The sequence below is a fragment of the Colius striatus genome, chromosome 13 (genome assembly GCF_028858725.1).
Source record: "Colius striatus isolate bColStr4 chromosome 13, bColStr4.1.hap1, whole genome shotgun sequence".
Lineage (NCBI taxonomy): Eukaryota > Metazoa > Chordata > Aves > Coliiformes > Coliidae > Colius > Colius striatus.
In genome coordinates, this window is record NC_084771.1 from 14,873,437 (window position 1) to 14,896,371 (window position 22,935).

At 43.4% G+C, this 22,935-nt stretch overlaps 1 protein-coding gene across 1 annotated transcript in view; it reads right to left on the reverse strand.

Annotated features, from left to right (window-relative positions):
• MCF2 (MCF.2 cell line derived transforming sequence) overlaps nucleotides 1-22,935 on the reverse strand; it is a 58,419-nt gene that overhangs the window by 14,849 nt on the left and 20,635 nt on the right. The window contains exons 5-21 of the mRNA XM_062006465.1: nucleotides 19,040-19,159; nucleotides 17,953-18,069; nucleotides 16,054-16,203; nucleotides 12,493-12,617; nucleotides 11,908-12,022; nucleotides 11,420-11,539; nucleotides 10,077-10,268; nucleotides 8,489-8,680; nucleotides 8,174-8,345; nucleotides 5,013-5,101; nucleotides 4,376-4,464; nucleotides 4,068-4,134; nucleotides 2,338-2,453; nucleotides 2,155-2,224; nucleotides 1,701-1,793; nucleotides 1,269-1,361; nucleotides 309-434 (exon numbers count right to left, since the gene is read on the reverse strand). Of these exons, the coding sequence (XP_061862449.1) occupies nucleotides 309-434; nucleotides 1,269-1,361; nucleotides 1,701-1,793; nucleotides 2,155-2,224; nucleotides 2,338-2,453; nucleotides 4,068-4,134; nucleotides 4,376-4,464; nucleotides 5,013-5,101; nucleotides 8,174-8,345; nucleotides 8,489-8,680; nucleotides 10,077-10,268; nucleotides 11,420-11,539; nucleotides 11,908-12,022; nucleotides 12,493-12,617; nucleotides 16,054-16,203; nucleotides 17,953-18,069; nucleotides 19,040-19,159 (2,046 nt within the window). The remainder of the gene's footprint in view (nucleotides 1-308; nucleotides 435-1,268; nucleotides 1,362-1,700; nucleotides 1,794-2,154; nucleotides 2,225-2,337; nucleotides 2,454-4,067; nucleotides 4,135-4,375; nucleotides 4,465-5,012; nucleotides 5,102-8,173; nucleotides 8,346-8,488; nucleotides 8,681-10,076; nucleotides 10,269-11,419; nucleotides 11,540-11,907; nucleotides 12,023-12,492; nucleotides 12,618-16,053; nucleotides 16,204-17,952; nucleotides 18,070-19,039; nucleotides 19,160-22,935) is intronic.

The following is a 22,935-nucleotide window of genomic DNA, read 5'->3' on the forward strand; positions in this document are numbered from 1 at the left end:
ATGCAGACACTGCAGGTAAATTATAAGGTGAGCCACGAGAGAAAGTGCATGCTGGAAAAACTGCTCCCAAGAACCACAAGGTGGCAAGTGTGGGCACTGCAGGACTTTGGATGTGCCTCTGGATAAGGGCATTTTCCCAAATCCCGGAATCATGGAATCCTTTCAGCTGGAAGAGACCTTTAAGATCATCGAGTCCAGCCCTGTAGCTGTTGTAGTACAGTTTTTAGCTCATACATTCTGGGACACTGTCCATCCCCAGTGCATCGTTTGGCCTCGTGCAAGGTCTCTCGTTACCCAAACCTACTCACATCATATCCTGTTATTGAAATCTGATGCATAGAGTCATTGACCGACTTTAGCAAATCCAACATTGCAACCAGAGCTTCTTGAAGTTCCTGAACTCCATCACAGCTCGTGCTGTACTTCAGCAGCTCCTGAAAATAGAAATGGAAGAGCATGTGTTTGCGCTTGAACAAGTCAGACTTTTCCGTCTCACACAAAGTTTCCAATGCCAAAGAGCAACCTACACTGCACACGAGTTTCTTTTTTCATATGTCGTTGGAAAAAAGACTCGCTCTAAACCACAGTCAGTGTGAGGTGTGGAACAGATCATGTTCCATGGCCCATTTCTTCTGAGTGTCCTTAATGGTATCAGGTTCTGGAGTAGCATCACACTCATCTTTGTGTTCTGTTTTCCTACTCAGGTTTTCCACTGACTGCCAATATGTCATTTATGCCTTGAAAAGAGGCTGTGGCAGATAATTGTCTCCAGACTGGCAAACACAAGGAACAGAATTTCTAAAATCCAGAGCCTTCAAATCAATAAATGGAAGACAAATCCCACTTTACAGTATGGAAATAACATCACTGGCCTGTCACAGATGGGGAACACAGGCATAAGTGCATTAAGGATTACAGGCACTATTATTCAACCTGAGAAGAAGAGATGCATCAATACAATACATTTCATTCATCATACTCTTAAGATCATCTCCAGTTCAGTTTTCTTAGATGTGCTTCTGCCATTTTGCATCCCTAAGCAGATTCAGGCAGTTTTTCCCCTTAGAAAACAGTTTGTTAAAAGTACATGTTCCATTTTCAGGTATGCAAATTTTCATCTCCACTGGAAGTCACCACGGAGGGCCAAGATAAGCAACATGTAATCTACAGTTTGGTGCTCATTTACAAGTAGTCTTTAATTAAAAAATAAAACAAACTGGAAAACAAATCTATCTCCTCATGTCTTTCCAAAGTGCCATATGAAGTACCTTCAGAAGTAACTGGTATTTTGTCAGGCGCTGCACTGGTTTGAGCAAATAGGAATCCAGCCCGAGTTTGTGCTCTAATTTTCTTTGGCATTCCTGGAACAAGAAACCATCAGATCAAGTAAATTCTGCAGCATTTCTAAGTAGTTATTCCAAGAGCATGACTAGTACGGTTTGATGGCTTTGAAGACTTCATGTAAAAATGTCCCGTGATGCTATAACTAAAGAACATTTTTTAAAACACAGAAAAGAATAGAATGAATGAACTCGTCTGGAAGTCCTTGGGTACAGGAAACTCCAACTGCTAGTTTTGTGAGGGTTCCACAACACAGCCAAGAGAATATACTACTAAATTGTTGGGTGCTAAGGAGAGTGTTTAAGGATAAGTGAGTGTCTCAGGATGATGCCTGCTTTTGGTAGAATCAAGCAGCTCACCTGGAAGAAGGTGCTTTCAGAGCATTGCCTCCACAGGGACTCCGACCGGGGTTTGTTCTGGCAGTATTTCTCATACATCTGGAAATCCTCTCGCTGCAAGGAAAGCCCAAAGGCAAGTCACACACGTGCTCACAAACCTGGGCAGCTAATAAGGTGATCATGCAAACACTATTACTGCTTTTATGTCTGCTGCCAACTGTAAAAGTCACTGAGTTTGGGTAAAAAAAAAGAAACTCCGCTGCTGGGAATCACAGAAAACCACAGCGCAGTCACAACTGCTGCTCTCCCCCATCTGCTGCTGGTCACGCACCTACGCTCCCTGCCTTGCTGCTGGCTTTGCCTATCACAAGCATCTTACCCCACTGACATAACTGAGATGTTGCAGAGTGTGACAAACCAGGAGAAACATTGGCCTCCAACAAGTCTGCTTTATATGGGAAAATGAGTCACCCACCCTGTCTAGGAAACAAAATCCCACTCTCTCGGGTGCTCCCAGGCAGCTTTCCAAACTGTGCAGGAAAATTCTGCAAGAGACAGAAAAAGAGACAAATTGCAGCAATGAGCAAGGTGTGGTTTGGGTATTTAATTGTTGCAGGAAATCAGTCTGATAAAAAAGAGAAGAGAGGCAGCATCCCACTTGTTATGGAAGTCATATATCTCGGGCATGTTTCCGAAGAGGACGTCCTTCCTGTTCCTCAGCACGGGAGGCATAAGGATGAGCATGGCAGGGTTATCCATCTCGGCTCTGTAGCCCTGTGGGGTGTAAAAAGGGCTCATCACTCAGTTGTAAGGCTTTGGCTTGGCATCTCCTCGAAAGCAGATCAAAATGAGTCATGATCAGACTTCCAATACAACCTGCTTTGCTTCGAAGTGCAACATCCCTTCTATTTCCTTAATTTTGTCCAGTCCCTGGGCATGTGGGGTTGTGGTCCCACAGAGGATTGCTTGGGAAGTTATACTCAGCCTCATGAGAGCTGCTGCCCGAGTTGCAAAGCAGAGATAGCTTGAGCTCAAATATCAAAATCATCGTGCTCTTGTACAAGACTCACTGAGCATCAGGGTCTCACTCCCCTCAATGCCTCAGGTTTTCTGTCCTCTGTGGCTCCAAATGCCCCATGAAATCACAGCCTCCCAAGCAGGAAGGAGCTGGAAAAGATCCCACTGCACTGCAAATTGTTGAGTGGAACTAGGAAAAGTCATATCACTGCACCAACTCATAAAATATTCACCAGATATGGTAAATATCCTAACTGTAGGGCAGTGAGTAGGCATGGCCAGAGCTCAGGATCATTGCTGCTGAGACTACATGAAGAAGGCCATAAGCCACGGCTCAGGCTGGCCCTGGTAGTCACCAAGTGTTGCACAGATCTGAGGCCCTTGTAACATCAGCAGGAAAAATGTTTGCAAAAATGTATTCAGCATGTACAGCATATCTCTTTGGCTTTCCAAATTAATCTCTTGAACTCCCTATGGCTGGAATCAGTATTCCTTGCACCAAGCAGGCATTTTATAAGTGATTAAGAATGCAGTAGAGATAAGTATCTGGAAAATTAATCATTTACACTTCAGCATTGCAAGCAGGTTTCCCTATTCAAAGGAAATACTATTTTCAGAAAACTTGAGTCTATCTGTCCATTTTTCTCTATCTAGATTTGACATGCACAGTAATAAATCTGCATACTTGCCAACTACTTTATCATTTAGAGCCAGGTTTAACAACAACAAAAACAAAAAGCCAAGCAGTGCAGAGCAATTAAACGTAACCACCTGCAGTCTAACAAATTTATACCCTGCTTGCTCCTGGGTGGGAGAAAGGTAAGGAGGAAGAGGTATTTAACAGCCAACTTGTTTTGGTCATCAGAAGAGTTACTTTGGAATAAAGGAGAAGTGTCTAAAATGGCAGGATGAGAAATTCTAATCTGGTTAAAGAAATGTGCTAATCTGGTTAAAGCAATGTGCTTTACACATTCACAAACTTCACAGTATTGTGACAGAATCCACCCAAGGATATAACAGAAGATCCTTTCTTTTGTCTTCACAAGGTAAAAGAAATTAGAAAACCAGTTATAAATACCATCTCTTTGAATATTTTTTTCTAGACACTGACAAACTAATTACCAGTGGTTTTGTGTACAAGCAGAAGGCTTCTCCCTGATTCTAGATGAAAAGCTCATCCTGACACCAACTGTTCCTGCAGATGCCTCTGGCAAAGAAAAGTTAGGGAGAAAACTTGAAAATTAATGACCAACTTGGAATCTGACAGTTTGGTAGAAACCTCCCTCATCACATTTTTGCTTAGTTTGACAGAGTGGCCTTTTGTCCAAGTTATCAGAGAACAACAATGAGCCATCTGAAGAAGTCACTCACCGTCAAAACAGTGAAGAGTTCCTCTACGTACACTCTCTCAGTTTCTATAAGCTCATTTATGACATGGCTAAAATAAAGAAAGAAAAACAAAGTATATTCTTTTAATGTTTGTAAAAATCCCACCAGGTAATCAGTGTGGTTCAACTAGCCCAAAACATAGTGTGATCTCATGAACATCCAATACAGAGATGATAAAACAGGTAAAGCACAAGAGCTGACACCTAGGTCAGGTTGGAGGAATATACACATGGAGCTGGGAGTGGGCAAAAATAAACATGTTGAGTGATGTAAGCAAGGTGAAAGCTTACCCTTTCAGGATATCTAAGTTGTCGTCACTGTCTGAAATGAAATACTGCAAGGAATTCCGTTTCTCCTGGTAGTCGTGCATTACTTCAATCTGGAAGAGAAATGGGGTGCACTGGGAAGAGCTGCAGGGAGGTCACTGCAGAGGCAGGATGAGCCCAGCCCAGGCTGTCAGTACGTCAACTCCTTGGGGAAGGATGAAATAACCTTCCTTTTAAGAAATCCTTTGTGACACCAAACTTACAGGACAGAACGTATAACGGGGAACCAAATGTTCCCAGAAATTACTGTTCCATGAAATCTGAAAATACTGGTAATTCATTAGTGCAGAGACCTGACAACAGCTTCCACGGGGCGTTTTCCTAACAGACATCACTGTTATGTGGAGAACAACTTCAGGGTATAACACACAGGAAATCAATCCCTATGACTTGCAAACACAATCCAAGATAGATCTCAGGTGCTGGACTAATCCAACTAAACCACACAGATAGGAAAGAATTGTTTGCTTGGGTTTTGTAAAAGAAAAATAACAACAAAAAAGAGCATCTTCAAACCTAAACTCTTACTACAATCAGTTCTTAGAAGGATTTCAGCTTTTCAGCATATAAAACTCATTCAGATTTCACAGATAGTTTTTACCTTGCGAGAACTTGGAGTTTTTCTTGAGGTTTTCTTCCCAGGGAGAGAGAGATCAAATGAAAATTTCAAACTGGTATTAAAATCCACACCTTGGGTAGAAAAAAAACCCATAATTACATGATGAAGGAGATGGTTCAGACAGGAACTAATTAGTCACAAAGAAAAATGGGATATAGTTTAAGAATGAATAATTAGTTAGTTAATACTACAAGCAAACTGACAAAATAAAGGGTATCTATCTGAAACAACAATACTGACACCAAATAGCACAAGTCACACGGATGGGCATCAAGGCCATAAAGTAAAAAGTAACCAGAAAAAACCAAAATGTCGATTAAGTGAATACTGCAATCAAAACCTAACAAAGTCTGTGAAGCCTGTGCAGATGATAGAAAACAATAAAACCAAATAAACTACCAAAAGGAACATCACCTACTGGAATACTGTTTTAAAGTCCTTTTATGTACGTAGGGCAAGATGCTCAGCTGGTATAAACTGTTTCTGCACCTTGGAAGAATTTATTGACATTGTCAGTAAATAATTACAAGTTGTAACACTTTGGCTTACAGAGGTAAAGTGAAAGCTTAAAAATAAAACATCAATCTCCATAATGAGTTCTATGTCATCTTTCAAATACTTCTTACTCCTCAGTAATCAATATGGTTTATTCTTCGCCAAAAGGGTCTTTCCCCCCAACGTGAATGGCAATAATGAATTTCTCCAGCATCACACTGGCTCCATCCTCAGTGACAGCTCCGTGTGTCAGGCTGCAGCCCCAGTGGCTGCACCCAATGCTGAGATGGACCTAAAATAAGCACATTCTGATGTGCCACATCCACCTTATTTACTAATAGAAAAAAAAGGCTAGCAAAGTTTCTTAAAAAAGAAAAAAAACCAGAAAAAACCTCACAAACAACAAACTCCCAAAACTGGACTAACAAAACCCTCGTTCCATTACAGTGGAAAATGCACCTATGAACGCAGCAGCACCTATGTCCAGAGCAAAGGTCTGAACAGTGCTGACACCAAAGAGCCACCTTTTGTGAAGCAGATGATGTAGGGAAGGAAATGGACGCAGAGGAACGCAAACCCACGTGGAGAACAGGCACCCATCTTCAGATGGGGCTGCTGTAGGGTAAACCTATTACATGTGATCACACCAGTGAGGCCTTAGACCTGCACATGTAACCACACCAAACACAGAAGGGAAGAGATCTGGATGCCAAGGAATAGATCAGAAGCATGTGTGGGGTGAGACCCACCACAGACAGGAAGACTCGAAAGAAATGAGGATTTGCCAGTGGTCCTGCTGTGAGGGAGAGACATGGACAGGATGTTAGACAGGAGATGGTCACCAGCTGCAGCTCAGTGTTCTGTTGCAAGAGTGACTTTACTCCAACACCTGGGCTCTGCCACAACCTGCTGTACCATTTCTGCACACCTCACCATGCTTTACGGCTCAAGACAGCATAGATTCACTCTTTCCCCACTCCTCCCCCCAAAAAAGTAGTTTCAAAATTAGAACCACGTTTATCAGACACACTTCAAATCCAGGGCAAAGATGAAAGAGGAAGCATCTATCTTCAGACAAAAAAAAAGAAGAGGGGCTAAAACAAAAGAAAGAAAGAAAAAAAGAGGACAAAAGTGATGTGCTCAGAGGTGGTTTGGTTTCATTCCACACCATGAAACCCATCCATCTCAAAGCACTCCCAGCAGAGCCCAGCATGGGGCTTTGACACTGCACACCATGGCAGCAGGCCTGCAGTATTTTGATGTTCTCAATCAAATAGAAGCCTTATTAAAAAGCTCTCTTGGCGTGATCCATCCAAATAAGAGCTTTTTCTCTTTCTTCACTTGTTAGCTATGCTCACACTTGATCATCTTTCAGGAAGAGGATTAATTGAGGATACCTGAGCTTTGCAGGCAACTCAGTGCCTTTGCTAGAAAAACATGCATCCCATAAGGGAGGAAATAAGTCCAGTCAGTTGATGATAGTCCCACAGCATCCCACAGAGGTGGCCACCCATTTACTCCTATTCTTTAAGCCAATCATTCCTCCTTAACACTTTCCTGTTTCTAGGAAGCTGAAAAAGCTACATCAGGTGATACAGGCAATGGGCAATACTCTAAAGACTCAGAATATAGCAGTGTGGGCTAGTGAACATGAAATCAGCCTGGGAAATCTGGGATTTGTTTGCTGCTTATTGGGATTTATTCTGTAGCTTAATTCCCCTCACTGGCTTCATTTTCGTCCCTTCACAAGCTTGGCTGTTGATATTAGCCACTCCCTGAGCTGGAGCCACTTTTACTATTTGTATGACACCTTATGATTCACTATAACCAATATTCATTAATTCATCATTAAATTTTTGCATTAAAACACAAATGATTAATTGTTTTATGCAGTCAGATAATTGAATTTCATATGCTCACAGAACTTAGAGTGTCCTTGGTTTAAAACACACGGATGCTGCTTTGGAATAATTGTTAATTCTGACACATACAGGGCTACCAAGGATCAAAGTCTTAATATTATCATGTAAAGCTAATATTGTGCCACATTCCATTACCAAAATCAAGGCATTCAGTGACCTCATTTCAACCAGAATTTGTACCTTTATGAGCATTAATTGCTCCACAATTGAGATTTAAGGCAGACATCCTCAAAGAATCAAAGGGAGTTAAGCATCCAGCTTCTAATTTAAGTTCATGAGATTTGAGCTCCTCATTTCTCCGAGCTCCTTAGCAAACATCAATTTAACTTTATGTCAGCTCCAGCTCAAGACAGCCACAGAGAATAGGTATGCTAATATATTTATAAGCCTTCCCCTTTTTCCCTCTAGTACTAATTCATCAGTTTTCAGCCCAGTAGGATGCTAGTAAAGCAGAACTGGAAGCATGTGCTGTTTATGGCTGTCTGTTTTGACTGGGTAGGAAGTGAAAATAAATAGATGGCAATTAGCCCCGTTCTTCACACAGGTATGGGGAGCTAGACACAAAAATTGGAAAGATAACAAACCACTTCATTTACATTTAGCATTATACAACTCTGTATTAGCCAGCAAGGTTTAGTTGATTTCTCAAAACCATCTTTAGCCTTACTCTCCCTGCCTCAAAGCAAAACTATCATCTGAAAATACCACAAACTTCAAATATTTTACCATGCTTAGGAGAAAACAATGGTGATTTTGATCTTGGTGGATTTTCTGGCCGAGGGGCTACTAGTTGGACAGGCCGCACGTGTTTGTCCAACAGCTTCTTGAAGCAAGACTGACGATTCTCAAACATGCTTCTAACATTCTCCAGCTTCACCTGCACCGACTGTATCTGGCACTGGAGAGAATAAAAAAGACTCCTGTGATCAAATAACTAAAATTATTTTGCACTTTGAGCCAAAACAGAGGATTGTACGACACCACAGCACAGTCTGACCTTGCTTTTCACTTGTATAATAAAGAACTGGAGGGGTTGCTTACCTTCAATTCAGATGTTAAGACTGACTCGAAATCATAGTGTAGGGCTTGGGGATCATAGTTTAAGTAAGCTGAAGAGCTTTCAAGAAATCTTTCTATGTCCTGGAGAGCCTTCTGAGCGCCTTCTTTAGACTGGCACTTATCCATCTGCTGGTTGGCAAGCAGGTAGGCACCTTCATCACAGCACTGCAGAGCCTGGTAACAGCATGAGGTAAACATGGGGAGTGAGACTGTCAGCAGAACACCTACTAAATCAAGGTTCCCATGGGGAATATCATTTGCCAGATCCATATTTTTAAACATGGAGCTAATTAGCACTCCTAAAGACCTCAGCAGCTTTTGTGTTCTGATTAGAAGGTAGAAAGGCCACATTTCTTTCTGGAATGTGACTGCTGTCTTCAACATACTCTGCCAAGTTGTGCTCCCACTTGTACCTGGATAAAAACAGTGGTATAACTGCCACAGAAGCACTATTTAGAGCACTATTTAGAGCATAGTTGAACCAAATGATAAGCAAATCTTTATTTATCCAACTCAGAAAGCTGAAGGAGGCACTACAGAGTTTGTAACCAGGCAGGTGGGTTTCTGGAGATAAATTCCTGGCTCAGTGCAGACCTGAACTGCACAGAATGATCAAAGTATTTGTATTCATGTTTAAAAAAAGAAAAACATAAGGACTTTAAATTGCAGTTTAACATTTGACATTTAACATGCACAGGCAGTAGGTGAACGCCAGGCTGGAGGTCGGTTGGCACTCATACCCCGTGGTGTGCCCAAGTGTGAGAAAATGTTGCAGCCAAGAATAACCAGACCTCCAGTGCTGTGAAGGGGAAGGGAGACCATGGAGAGCAGGACCACATGGTGCTCCAGCAGAGCCCATGGGCTACACCACTAGCACCAGTCCAGACTGAGGAGCCCAGGAGGGACCAACGGGAGGCTACTGAGGAACTCTGTCCCCACAGTGCAACACCGCAGCACACAGAGAAAAAAACAAGTTCCCTGGTCCCCTGAAACAGTGAAATGGAACAGGGTAAAACTTCATTGCTTCTCTTAATGGCCTCAAGCATAATATAGCTGTGTGTCTTCTGGCCTAATTAGCATGAATTTCCCTAAATGAATATTTGATGCTGATTAAGATATCAAAAAGTGTTGGAGCCACATGACTCCAGTTCCATGCTAGCTCAGAGCAGCTGTGCCTATCTCCCAATCTGTCACTCGTTTACAGGCAGCTATGTTCATTCTTAATAAATTGCTAAGCAAAATGGGCTGGGGTTTCTCTGAAAACATTACCTCCTGCGTTGGGTATGCAAACCTTGAAAGTCAATGGATGCAGCAGCAGAACTTTGGTGTTCTGAATTGCCCTCTGCAGATTCCCACCTCTTTCTGCTGACTACTCAGAGCAGCAGTAGATATCTGCTTGCTAACCTCACCAGCTAAGTGAGGGGTGAAGCACTCCTCCAGTCTCCGGGGAACGCTTCCCTATCACAGCCTGCTGAAACGAAGCTGCAAATTTCAGATGTTCCCAGCTTAGAAGGCTAACCCCATGGAGAAGCTAACTACTTCTCAGGACACTGTGTATCTGAACTCTTACCTGCTGAAGGCGGGTATGAAGATCCAAGGTTTTCTGCAGTCGCATCTGCTTCCTTTTGATCTCATCAGTCAGGACATCAGAATGGTGCCGCAGCTCGTTACATTGCTGGCAGATTAAGTTGAGTGCATAGTGATGGTTGGCTGCTAGCTGGTGTCCATGTAGTATCACCACCTGAGCCTTCCCTATCAGATCCTAGAGAAAAGAAGGGAATGGATTGAACTCTTACTGAAATAATGCCAAAATATCTACATAGAACATCATGCACTTTCTCATCTTACCAGGTGTCAGGTACACATGGAGATGACTGCCATTAGGAGTAGCCAGAATGGGTGGCTTACACAGGATAAAATGGCACCCATCACCTGGGAAAAAAAACCTTTTGCTATCCAAAAAGAGGATGAAGAAGAAAACAGTGTTTCACCAAACTAGCAATGCTGTGAGTGGCTGCCAGCAATACACTGCTGCTGTCACCAGGGACTGCACCCTGAGAAAGATGCAGCTGATGTCCAGTTTAGGGACACCATGCTCACCAGCACAAAAGGGAATTTGAGCAGCTAAGGCTTATGGTGAAAGCAAACCAGGCCCCATGCAAAGAACATGCTATCTTGCCCACAAATGTCAGTCACTGTCATGGTTACGTCTTCTCCAGGGTTGGCTTTGTGCTGGAACTGCTTTCCTGATGCACTTATCTGCCTGGCCTTTTGTTCCACTTTCCTCTCTCCGCACACATTTCTTCCAAATGGCAAAAAAGTCTAAGACCTTTCCCCCAAGGACTCTTCAAAGAAGCCTCTCAGACCCCTCAGGATTTCTCCACTGACCCTGGCCCACTTGCCAAGCACGTCCCTTTAAAGAAGTTAAATCCTCAGTTGGGCTCCTGTGAATCATCTCTCTTCCCTCTTTTTTTCCCCCTATGTCTCTTATTCCTCATCCATATGTTACGTTCAAATCACAGACATGCCAAAATAGCAACTTTTTTGCCTCTCTGTGCCTGGTAACAAATCTCTGCATATTAGCACTGCTAAAAGCACTTAACATATAAATAATTCTTCTTCCAGCTCATTAACTCCCACGCCTCCCCTATGTTGAGACATTTATCTGTTCTGGATTTTCATGGTGGCTCAGCAATTTATTTTAACTATGATAATTAAATACCCTGTTCCTGGCTTTCAGTGTGATCACAGTGTTGCTGCATGGAGCAAAGACACAAAATCAATCCTTTTGTGCAGCCACTTACCAATGAATTACACTGGAACCAGGTAATTTCAGCAAACACCCCTTATCTTAAATACAGAATGTGCCTCTTGCGTTTCATTAGTGCCTCCTTCTGTGAAAGATTCTCTCACCTGAGCCATACCATCAAAATGACCCAAGTCCTTGAGCCTCTGTTTAACTTGGGCGACACTGTCACCAGTGTCAGGCAGCTCCGCTTGCTGACCCATTAAAAACTCAATGGCATTCTTGACCTAGACACAAAGAAGAAGAACTGCTGCAAGAGGATACAAAGCATGGGCAGAAAAATCATTCTCAGACCAAAATTAATCACATTTTAAGACTGCTAAATCTAATAATAAAACTACTGTCCAAGAACTAATTTCTAAATTCAAAGATGCTTCTATCAGCAAAATCAAAATGACTGCAGGGCAGCGATACCTAAATTAGTTCTGAATGAGGAAGCACAGTGGTCTCCCCAAGGTAGCTAACCCTGCCAGAGTCAAGGAACAGAAGCATAAATTAAACACTCTCAAAATAAAAAGCTTAAAACCTTCTCTCCTCTCCCCTCCTTTTCATCTCCAACTCTTCCTTCTGCCAGCAAAAGCGCATCTGATCATACCTCTTGAAAGCTTTGCTCAAACTTCCACAGTTGTAAATATTGCTCCATTTTTAACTGATGTTTTTCCCAGAAGCCATCAAAAGCAGTCTCCATCTCACGCAGCTGACCAAGCAACCTTGAGCACAGAAAGAGGACAGGATTGAAACAATTTGCAAACAGAAGACAAGCAGGGATGGTCAAGCCATCCCTGGAGATGACCTATTCAAGGTCTGCTGGACCCAAGCACTCAGAAGAAGTCAGCAGACGTGTATATGTGACCTCTGAAGATCTCATAATGTTTCTCAAATCATCACAGCACCTGTGTGAAACACTTGTTGCTATCTCCAATCATCTGAGTAATACCTGGGAACCTGGCATGGGAGAACCCTGCATCTGCCCCACAGCTTCATCCTATCAGTGAGAGGAAAATCAGAGCAGGTCAAAGCCGTTTGGCAGAAGTCACCCAGCCATTTAGTGGGTCTGGAGTGAAACTCTGGTACCTTTGTCTTTATCTGTTCGATAGGGACCTAAACAACACAACTACACATAAATAACTTGAGTGTTCCCACTCAGAACTCAGGCAAATGAGAAGCACAGTGCACTCACCGATTCACAGTCTCCCAGTCCCCAGGCCTCTCGCGGTGCTCCTCCTGACTGCATTCCCCAGAGTCAGGCTCTTCAAAACTGCTCAAAAGCAAGCTCCCCTCCTTTGTGACTGCTCTAATATCTTCCTGTAAAATACAAAACAGTTCTGATTCAGGCTACTTTTTGTGAGGTAAGGATAAGCCATTTTGTGTTTCTCCTGCCTTATTTTCCGTGTATGAAGTGAAGCACCAATATCCATCAGCCTAAAGGTCTATCAGCAGGTATTTTAGCCCCTTTAATGTGGGGATAGCACCTGGAGCTGGAGGAGGCTGAACCATGGACTGGTCACCAGGCTGGGTGGAAACTGGCATGAAAACACCAGGGCTCAAAATTATTCAAGAGGCAGGAGGCCAGCAGTACCACAGGTCTCTCTGGGTGGGCAGGAGGGTTTGTATTAGATACCTATTTACAAGTTCATGTATTCAAGCACATATTTCTGCAGCTTAGAGGCTGTGCTTCTCCATCAACATCATCACAGGAGGCTGTAGGAAAACCACCCCACAGCAGTGCAATGCTGAGACCCCTTGGTGTGTTCGACAGCATCAGCTGAGGTGCTTTTTCCTGTGTTGGGTTCAGCCCCAAAGCAAAAAGACACATTCAGTCTTCTGTTTTCAGAAAAAAAGATACCAAATGCAGAAGTAAGAAGGAAGGAGAAAATGAATGTGGCTGATGAACTGAGCTGTAAGAAGCCCTGAAGGAGAGAGCTGTGCATGGCTCTATTGGAGAGCCAGCTGCTGGAGGAGTAAGGGCCCATTATAGGAGATGGACAGATTTCTATTGCAAGAGAAAGAGTGGTAAAGCCACTTTAGGGAGAAGATTCAGAAAGCACAGACTTGCTTAAACATGTGCCTGACCCAGATTGCTCACAGCAACCTAAACGTACAGCATCTTCAGGGTAGCAGCCCAGGATCAGGAGGACATGGCTGCAGGAGCTTCCCCTCTCCCACACAGTGTCTCCTGCTGGTTTGCATCCCTGTCGCTGAAACATCACGGAAGATGTCCACAAGGCAAAAACCTCATCTCCATTTAATACTACTACATCCAGGAGACTCAAAGGGAAAGAGGAATTGTGCAGCATGCTTTAAGACCACAGGTGGCTGCTATTTCATCCTCTTGCATCTCACTCTCCAGAGCTCTGCGCTCCCCTTTTGATGCAAAGCCTTTCATCATATGTACAACAAAGTAGCCAGACCGTCAAACAGGTGTTAACTTGTTTTTTTCCCATTCCCTGCATCAAAGACGTTAATTTCTTAGTTGCTCTGTTTAATTAATTTGTCACTTTTTCATTGTGTTTGCAACCAGCTTCTGTTCAGTATCACAGCTACATAAATTATTCTGATGGACTCATTATTTGAATTCAGGAATCAGCTGTACTAATCTTGTCATGAGAGAGACAAGGATCCTGTGTCTTGCTGTCACCACAATCTGTGCACAGTTTCTCATCTACTTTCATCTTTCATGGTCTTAGAAGGAACAAAAGAAAAAAGGCAATGGACTTCATTTCAGTCAATAACCAATGAGTGCGTTTGATATCTGAAATTAATAGATGAGGCATTAAAAGCAACAGATGCCTTGTACCAAGTGCTTTATATGCAAATGAAAACACATGAAGTGTTTTATTGCTCCACAGGGGAAAGTGTGCATTACTGACTAGTTTATATCAGGACTAAGTTGTGTGGCCAAGATCTGCCCCCTACACTTTGGCTGTAGTCCTAAGCATGAAGTTTTACTCAGTGAAGTGCATTGCCATATATGTAGCTGCTGCTTTATACTACAGCTCTCTGCTTTTTCAAAGAAATGAAGGACTCTTGGCAGTATCTGTAAGGACACTTTCTATACATACCCATACACATTTTCACCCACACACAGCACACTCTGGATGTCATTTGGCATATTTTGTACATGCAGCCTTCTGGGAACTCACCGTCAGGTGAATGACAAATTATCATAAATGAAAATAGATACACTTCTTTGACTTGTGTAAATGAATTCTGCCAGAAAGCAAAGGAGCTCATTCTTCAGTCACACAGCACAACTATTAATATGAGAACTGCTTCCAAAGTGAGGGTTTGGGGACAGGATTGTGCTGTCGCCAGAAAGAGATGCAGAAGCAGCAAACACAACAGCTTGATACAGCAGCCGCTGCCTGCACTAAAGCATCCACTAACTCCTATAATAATATTCATCACAAGCACAAATAGTTGACAAAAAATCTTTAAATATTAAAGACACAAATGCTGTTTAAGACAAAACATGAAGCCCCACATGAAGACAGGGATCACATCATGAATGCTCTGTGCCATGTGCTCACACAGAAACATTCACCTTGGATGCTCTCCAGCACAGTTTGCGGAAGTTCCCTCAGGGAAGCACCATCAGGCAGAGGGACCCGGGGACAAATTGTCCCTCCAGACCTGCAGAGGATCTTTGTGTGCAGCTTCTCCCAGCCACAGGGGTTAAATGCAGTGACTCCCACCAGGAGCATGAACATGCCAGTGAGACGTGCAGAGGCCATGGGAGGAGGACACTAACTTCTGCAGCCAGAGAGGAGGCAGCAGCTGAGAGTTTGCTGGATGCTGGCAGGGTAATTTGCTTAAGTGGATGACAAATGTAAAGGGTAACATACAGAAATAGTCATGCTGTGGTTTATTTTGTCTGTCTACACATATACATGCATGGGAGGGAAGGAGGAGTGGGTACCAAACAGGCAGTCAGAGTTGCACAGAATCACAAAATGGGGGAGTTGGTAGAGACCTCTAGAGTTCATCCAGTCCAACCCCATAGCTAAAGCAGGTTCCCTTCAATCAGGAGGCACAGGAACAGGTCCAGGCAGGTCTGGAAACCTCCAGAGAAGGAGCCTCCACACCCTCCCTGGGCAGCCTGTGCCAGGGCTCCCTCACCTCAACACCAGAGAAGTTTCTACGCATGCTCAAGTGGAACTTGCTGTGTCCCAGCTTGTGTCCCTTGTCTTGTCACTGGGCACCACAGAATAAAAAAATGGCCTCAACCTCCTGATATCCACTCTTCAGTATTTATAAGCATTGATAAGGTCTCCCCTCAGTCTTCCCTTCTCCAAGCTAAACAGTCCCAGGCCTCTCCTTGTAAGAGAGGTGCTCTAGTCCCCTCATCATTTTGGTAGCCCTGCACTGAACTCTCTTCAGCAATTCCATGTCTCTTTCGGGAAGCCCAGAACTGGCCTTAATGGGCCAGAGTAGAGGAGGAGAAGAACTTCCCCTGACCTGCTACCCACACTCTTGATGCACCCCAGGATGCCAATGGCCTTCTTGGCCACGAGGGCACACTGCTGGTCTCCCTCTGCAGAGCTGCTCTCTAGCAGGTCAGTCCCCAGCCTGTACTGGTGCACGGGGTTGTTCCTCCCCAAGTGCAGGATTCTGCACTTGCCCTTGTTGAAACTCAAGGTTCCTCTCTGCACAACTCCCATGCCTGTGAAACCCCAGAAACTCCACCTTGCTGTGGAAACAGGGGCTGGAAACATGTGCTGGAGCTGCTGATGAGCCATACCTTGAGCTGGTAGTACTTCTCCGTGCGCAGGGCCAGGATGCGCTCAATCGAGTACATGTCGTCCGGCAGCTCGGTCTCCGCCAGCTCCGTGCCAAAGGATTGTAACATCTGAGCAATTTCCTTCACGGTTAGTGCAAAACTCTCTATCGCCTGGTGAGAGGCAATAATTGCAATCGGTTTGGGATTCCACATATTCCTACAGCTCACTGAGAGTGGGCAAAGAGCCAAGGCCAAATCTGCAGGGGAGCCTCACCACTTGCTCTGAGACGTGGGTGGGATATCTACTGCAGACACAGCTGATGGTGCTGTGGTGCATTAGCTGGTGGTCACCAACATGTGGCCACATGGCTTTTAATGCAAACTGCATCCACAACAGGATAGTGTTGGGCAAGGACATCTCATGCTTTGTTTCCTGCTACCTGTTCTTGTGCACTCCGAGATTTTTCCTACCACATACTGGAGGACTATAGCAGAAGCTATCACAGGATCCATCTCACATATCCCTGTAACCCCTCTTCTATTATTCTTCTCCTCGGGTTAACCCATGATGGGAACCACCTCCAGGCAGTAGAGCTTTGGAAATGTATTTGGCTTCTTGGTGATGGATGATTCCAGCTTTGCAAGCCAGAATGGTGGGTTACAGGACAGTCTGGCACCATGGTCACCTCATCCACAGCTTCACCAAGAGGACAAGGGAACAATCTAAGCTGCATGCTGGAGACAAAGTGTGAAGAATGGAAATGAGTGCTGCTGGTACCTTCCCAGCACATCTCAGTTAGACAGTGAGAACTCTGGGCACCACACAGCTCCCACACCATGGGTAAGGTGTGGCTCTTCCAGCCCTGCTCACAGTTCTGGCTCTGCTTTTGAGAACAGTGCAATAAACTCAAATGTAACTGGTGGCATTTATGTTTTCTTTGAACAACATGTATTTTTCATGGAAATTTCCAGAACTGCTTTATGAGCACACTGCAATGGAATTTTGAGAGAGGTTTCTCATATGGACGCTTACATCCTGCCTGCAGCTTTAGTATAAAACTATCCTTTTCTTAGAATAACACTTTGTTACATTCATTTTGACATTTTTGTCTCCGAGTGTGAAAGCTATGCCATTATCACTTTAACACCTCATGCCAAAGAACAAAACTAAGAGCCAAAAATTTTAAAAATTCATTAATTTGGCAGTGCCTGGGTATAAACTGGCACAAAGCTAATGGCACAAGTAATAGCTTGAGTTATTCCAGCTACAATGCCTTGTGCTTTTGTCTTTATACTGAACTTTACATGTGCTGGTGTGGATGATGTTGAAGGATAAGGAGCACTGCACTGTCTGGTACATTTTTCATTACTGCTTCATTAGTAACTGGCAATCTAACCTTCCACTAATCTGGGAGATAAAGTCCCAGTGCAAGCTAAGAGTGTACAGGAAGTATAGAAACACACAGCAAGGCACAGCTTGGGGAATTAAATGCCTGATTCCTGGCTATCTCAAAGGAAAAATCTTGGAAAGAAAAAAAATAAAGGCAATTTTCTCAATTCTCTGCATTTGGTCAGTATGCAGAAAGCAGTCTCATCCCACTGACTCCAAAACACATTAATGTTATTGATGACAGAAAGCAACCATTATTTCATAAAAGCCTATATTCTATCCATCATTAAGGGAATTTTAATAAAGACTAAAGAAGACAGATCTTTTGGGAGTAGTTTCAAAGGGAGCCTGAGCGAGTCAGTCATCCAACTCCCTTATAAACTCATCAAGTGCCTAATGCTGCTTGACTCCTTTGCAAATCCTTTGCTTCAGGGGTTACTTGCAGCTCTCCATTGGCCACTGCCTTACAGAGAACCTTCCTCAATGGATCCCAAACACCCATGAGCCCAGTGCTCAGCCCCGGTACGTACAGTCCTGAAGATGACCCACTCGCTGTGACAGTACTCCAGGGTGCCTCCAAACTCAGGGGTTAACTGCTGCTCATCAATGTATGTCAGCAGGTCACTGACCGAGCTCAGCATAACCACCTACAACACACAGCAACACCATTAGTTGGTTGAGCACTGCTTCTACCCAAGTCATACACAGATCAAGCCTACATCTCTTTTATGTGCCAAAAAAATGGGGTTTCTCTAAATGTTGCACTACAGCATGGCTTTCTTCTTATGCTTATAGCTTAACATGGCTTTTATGTGATGTACTTGATCATTTTTGTGAGCCAAGCCTGATCTCCCAGGTGCTTTCTTCCTTAAAGGAAGTGAGATGCTGCAGGATCTGACTGCAGAAACCAGCTGAAAACAAAAGTAACACAGATATGTGAGTGTTTGTGTGTGTCTTGATCTGCCCTGGGATAGGGTATGAACTTTCAAAATTGTGCAAATGACAATAATGAAAAATGCAACATTTATGAAAATCATACTGTTTCCTAAAGGAAAACACAGGTTTGGTTTGTGTGTTTGTAATTGCATCAACTTTAGGTTCCATGAATGTACTTTTCTTCTCTCAGTTACTCTCATAATTTGTCTCTAAAACAACAATTGAAATGGCTTCATATTCTCAAGTTTTAGAGACAAATACCAGCAAAATGTTGGCATGGAGTTTACATTGAGATGAAAACAGCGATTATGAGTGGAATTCACAGCAAAAGCTCCACTAGAGATGTGTTTTGGCTTCCCAGACATTAAACAAATTCCTGAGCATGGCTTTATCCTCCACAGAAGCATGCAGCCTATACAGGGGATGAGGACAGGCTGAGGAGCCCACCACCCACTACCACGGAGTGGTAGTGTGGGGAGTGAACCATGCACAAGGGACTTGAAAAATGCTAGACAAGGGATCTGGTGGAGAGAGATTTGATAGAAATAGGGTATTTCTGGCAGAGACTCCAGTTACTCTGCATATATGTGACTGCAGAGTGGGACACTGTCAACTCCCTGACCTGAGGTGCACAGACAGCCTCTTACCACATACAGGCACAACACCCCTGCACACTCGTACCGGTAACTTGAGTAGGAAATCCTCCTGACTGAACCGAAATCCAATGTCAGTGAAGGTGCGTTGGAAAAAACCCGTGGGCCGAAGAACCATCACTAAGTGCAGGTTCCCTGGGAAAGATGCCTGCAAGGAATCAGAGACAATATTCAGCCTGGAGACATGGCAGCTCCAACAGTAGCTCTCAAACACCTTGAAAAGAGGAAATCGTTCCAATCTTGGTGTTTTTTTCTGGTTGTCCCCAGTAGCCTTGCCTTATTTTCAAAACAAAAGAGAGACACTGTAAGTGGTTAAGTGGTTTAGAGATATCGGGTGTAATTGCGAAAGGATTGTCCAGTCTCACTTTCCTTTGGAGCAGGCAGAAGTTTGGTCATACATCTTTAAGTGCCATTTATTATAAACTTTAATACTATATACTGTGTTTAGCATTATAACTTGGGGAGTGAAATTAGGTTTTAGCAGAGAACAGAGGCCTGGAACGACAAAAGAAATGACAGATTGAGGAAGCAAAATTTATTGCCAAATTCACTAATCATCCCATAACTGCATCAAGCATACTCTTGACTCTGGTAATTACCAGGCAACATTTAATTTGTGGTAAGAATTTGGAATTTCCTGTCTGCGCTGCTGGAGCCTTTTTTCAAGCATATGGTCAACAGGTGCATTTTTAAATAGAACTGTGAAAAGGGTGCTTAAGAATGAAAAAGAATGTTTAAGAAAGTAAGAGTCATATCATTAAATTATGGATAAGAGCACAATGCAAATAATCGAGTTAATTAAGACATATGATTTACTCTGAGATCCTGCCAGGCCAGGTTACACTTCTCCATATATTCCTCTTTATACTACCCTTCTCCATGAAGCATGATAGTAATACCTATACCAAGGGTGAGAATAATGAACGTCTTTAGGTATTTTGAATTGCAAGGCACTTAATCTATGCCTTCAAAACAAAGATTGCTCCCTCAAACATGCATTAGTGTTGTTCCAGAAAGCCAGATGAGACCTGGTATCTATAAACTGCATGGTAATTCATTTGTTGTGTTTTCTTGTGTAGAAAGGTCAGGTTGTGGCTTTCATTGCCCACAACTCCACTTAGAATTGGACAGCGACTTTTAGGATCAAATAAGCCACATTAATTGATCTGCTGTTATTTTAAGTAGGAGCAGGAAAAACAAATGAATGTGAATAAAGTGCCAAATTTGTACCCTTTGGAAGTCAACAAGAATGGTGCCAGGGACAAAGACTTGGCATTAGGAACAAGAGCAAGCCATTAAATAACAAGGCAATTGTGCTGGCTCTGGGCCCTGGGGGTTGTGCCTCCCTTACACAGCACCTGCTTAGCACACAAAGCTTCTGAAATGGCTACTGGCCCCAGGCCATGACGATGGCTACAGCCACGGGAGACCCAAGGAACCAGCTTCCAACTCCATCAAACCTGCAGCTGGGCCAAAAGTCTAGACCTGACTGTGGAGTCACCAGACCTTTGCAGCTCTGAGACGGGCTGCCCAAGAAAGGGTGGGTGAGAGGCCGGAGGAGATCCAGGTTCAGCTCCCTGCTTCAAGGCCTGTTTCATTAGCTCTACACGGAAATTCAAGACAATCCCAGGCAGGACCTCCCACAGTCCAGCTACTATATGCAGCTCTGAAAAGAAACACATCTCAGAGATCCTGCTCAGCTCAGATTTTTTAACTCAAGCTTCCCATATTACTAGAAAGAAAATCATCCAGAGGCTACTGGATATCTCCGAGGAGTTGGATTGGTTCCTCACTTTCAGAAGAAAAGTGAGGCCTGGGATACAGAAAATCTTCACTGAGGAAACCACCACCAAATCTGGCATAAGCCTGTAAACTTTTTGAATGTACTGAAAATTTACAGCATTAATATTTCCCTGGCAAGTCTCTGGCAAGCTTGGTACTCATACTCCAGCGCGTCCCAGAGAAGTCATCTTACCACGCCAGCTTTCTGTTGGACCCAGTAAACTCTGCTATTGCTTTTGCCAGGCCTGATGGCTTACCTGGCTAGTCCTTGACATGCCATGCTCTAGCACATCTCATGGCACTAGGACGTCCCAGGAAGAGATCTGTCAGCCTGTGTTCATGGCAAAGGTATGTCCATCCCTGCAGAGCTGTGAGTCCATCATGTGTCATTCCCTGACACCCACCTTTATGTCTGTATTTGCCTCATTTAACATCCTGATCATTTCCCTGTGGGCATTTCTCTGCAGACAGGACAACAGTAGCATCCTCAACAAGGTATCAAATACATCACCAAGTTGCTACCACAAGTTGCAAACCTCAAAAGACAGGATGCTTTTGCTCTGAGACAGGTCCTGCATCCCTGGTGTTAATCACAGAATCATTTTGGGTAGAAAAGGTCTTCAAGGTCACCAAGTTCAACCACTAAAATCACACCGCCAAGACCACTAAAACATGTCCCTCAGCACCTCAGATACACATATTTTAAATATCTCCAGGAATGGGGGCTCCATCACCTCCTTGTGCAGCCTATTCCAGTGTTTGAACCAAAGACTTTTAAGGTCAATGGTCTTAAAATGCTTTAAAGGAGCTCAGAGGATGCAATTTGAGATCTCTCTAAATGGTTGAGTCCGTTGTAGCTGAACTCAATGGTGAAGTCCAACAGACTCTGAGTTTCCAGCTCAGAAACACAACAGTGTGCCCAGGTCTCCAAATTTTAGGCTCCTGCCTTGACATCCTCCTGAAAAAGGCAGTAGGAATATCTTTGAGATGAATGTCCAGCCAAAGATGCATCCTGCTCTGGTCTTATTTCATTATTCCCAGCTACTTCCTGTCCTCTTTAACCCTGTTTAGCACTTCAGGCAGAGATCAATCTGCTTTGCCTGCTCCTCCACTTTCAGGTCCCTTCTGATGAGCACACTTTGTGCACAGACCAGACTCCCTGGAGAAAATGCCTGGGTCTCCAAACCCAGGGGAATGAATGAACCCATGGGAACCTGCAGACTTTGAATGGCTCTTGCTCTGAGCCCTGGGTAGGAAACTCACAGCTTCCAAGAATCAGGAGGCAAGCAAAGCTGCCTGCCAAAACTACACTGCAATAGTGACAAGCTGTGAAACGCTTCTCTGAGAGAAAAGGTGGCTTTGGACACCTCTGGTTGCATGAATGCACAATGTCAACATGTTCCACACAACATACCAGAAGAGGTCATAACCTCACATCCTTTTGACACATCCACCACAGGGACAAACTCTTCTTTGATACAAGTTTATGTCCCATATGCACACAACTGCATCCCTTTTGCTCTTGGATAAGTTGCACCTCAGAGGTAGCTGGTTTTCCAGGGCAGATCATTTGGTTTCCACTCAATTTTTAGAAAGCATTTGGGGATTTTTCAACTCAACTTTTACACATAAGATCAAGGTCAGCACTTAAGAATAGCTACAAAAAAAGAAATACAGCTTTCCAGATGATACCTAATGTGTTCCAAGCAGAGAAACAAGCAGCAAGCCAAAAAATAAGCTTGTAGAAAGACTGTCACCAATCAAACCGTGTCCTGTGCCCTTCTACACATTTAAAGGATTAAATGATAAATATATATATGTTAAAAAAAAGACAGATCAATAATTCCTCAGAAATAACATTCCTGTGGGACTGTATCTTTTTTTAATTGCTGTTACAGTTCTAGTTCTTCTAGGAGCTGAAGTGTAGGTAAGTCACTGCAAACTGAACTCTAATGATACTGGAGGTACTGCTAGAAAAATCAAAAACTTCCCCACAATATATTTTAAAAAAACAAAGACAAAATGGTCCTTAATCCTGTCTTGTGTTTTATCTTATTGTTTACAACACTACAAAGAATCTTGTGCATTTGGCCAACTTGGGTTTATGTAACAAAACACCTAAGAGAATCCTCCAAAAAGCCT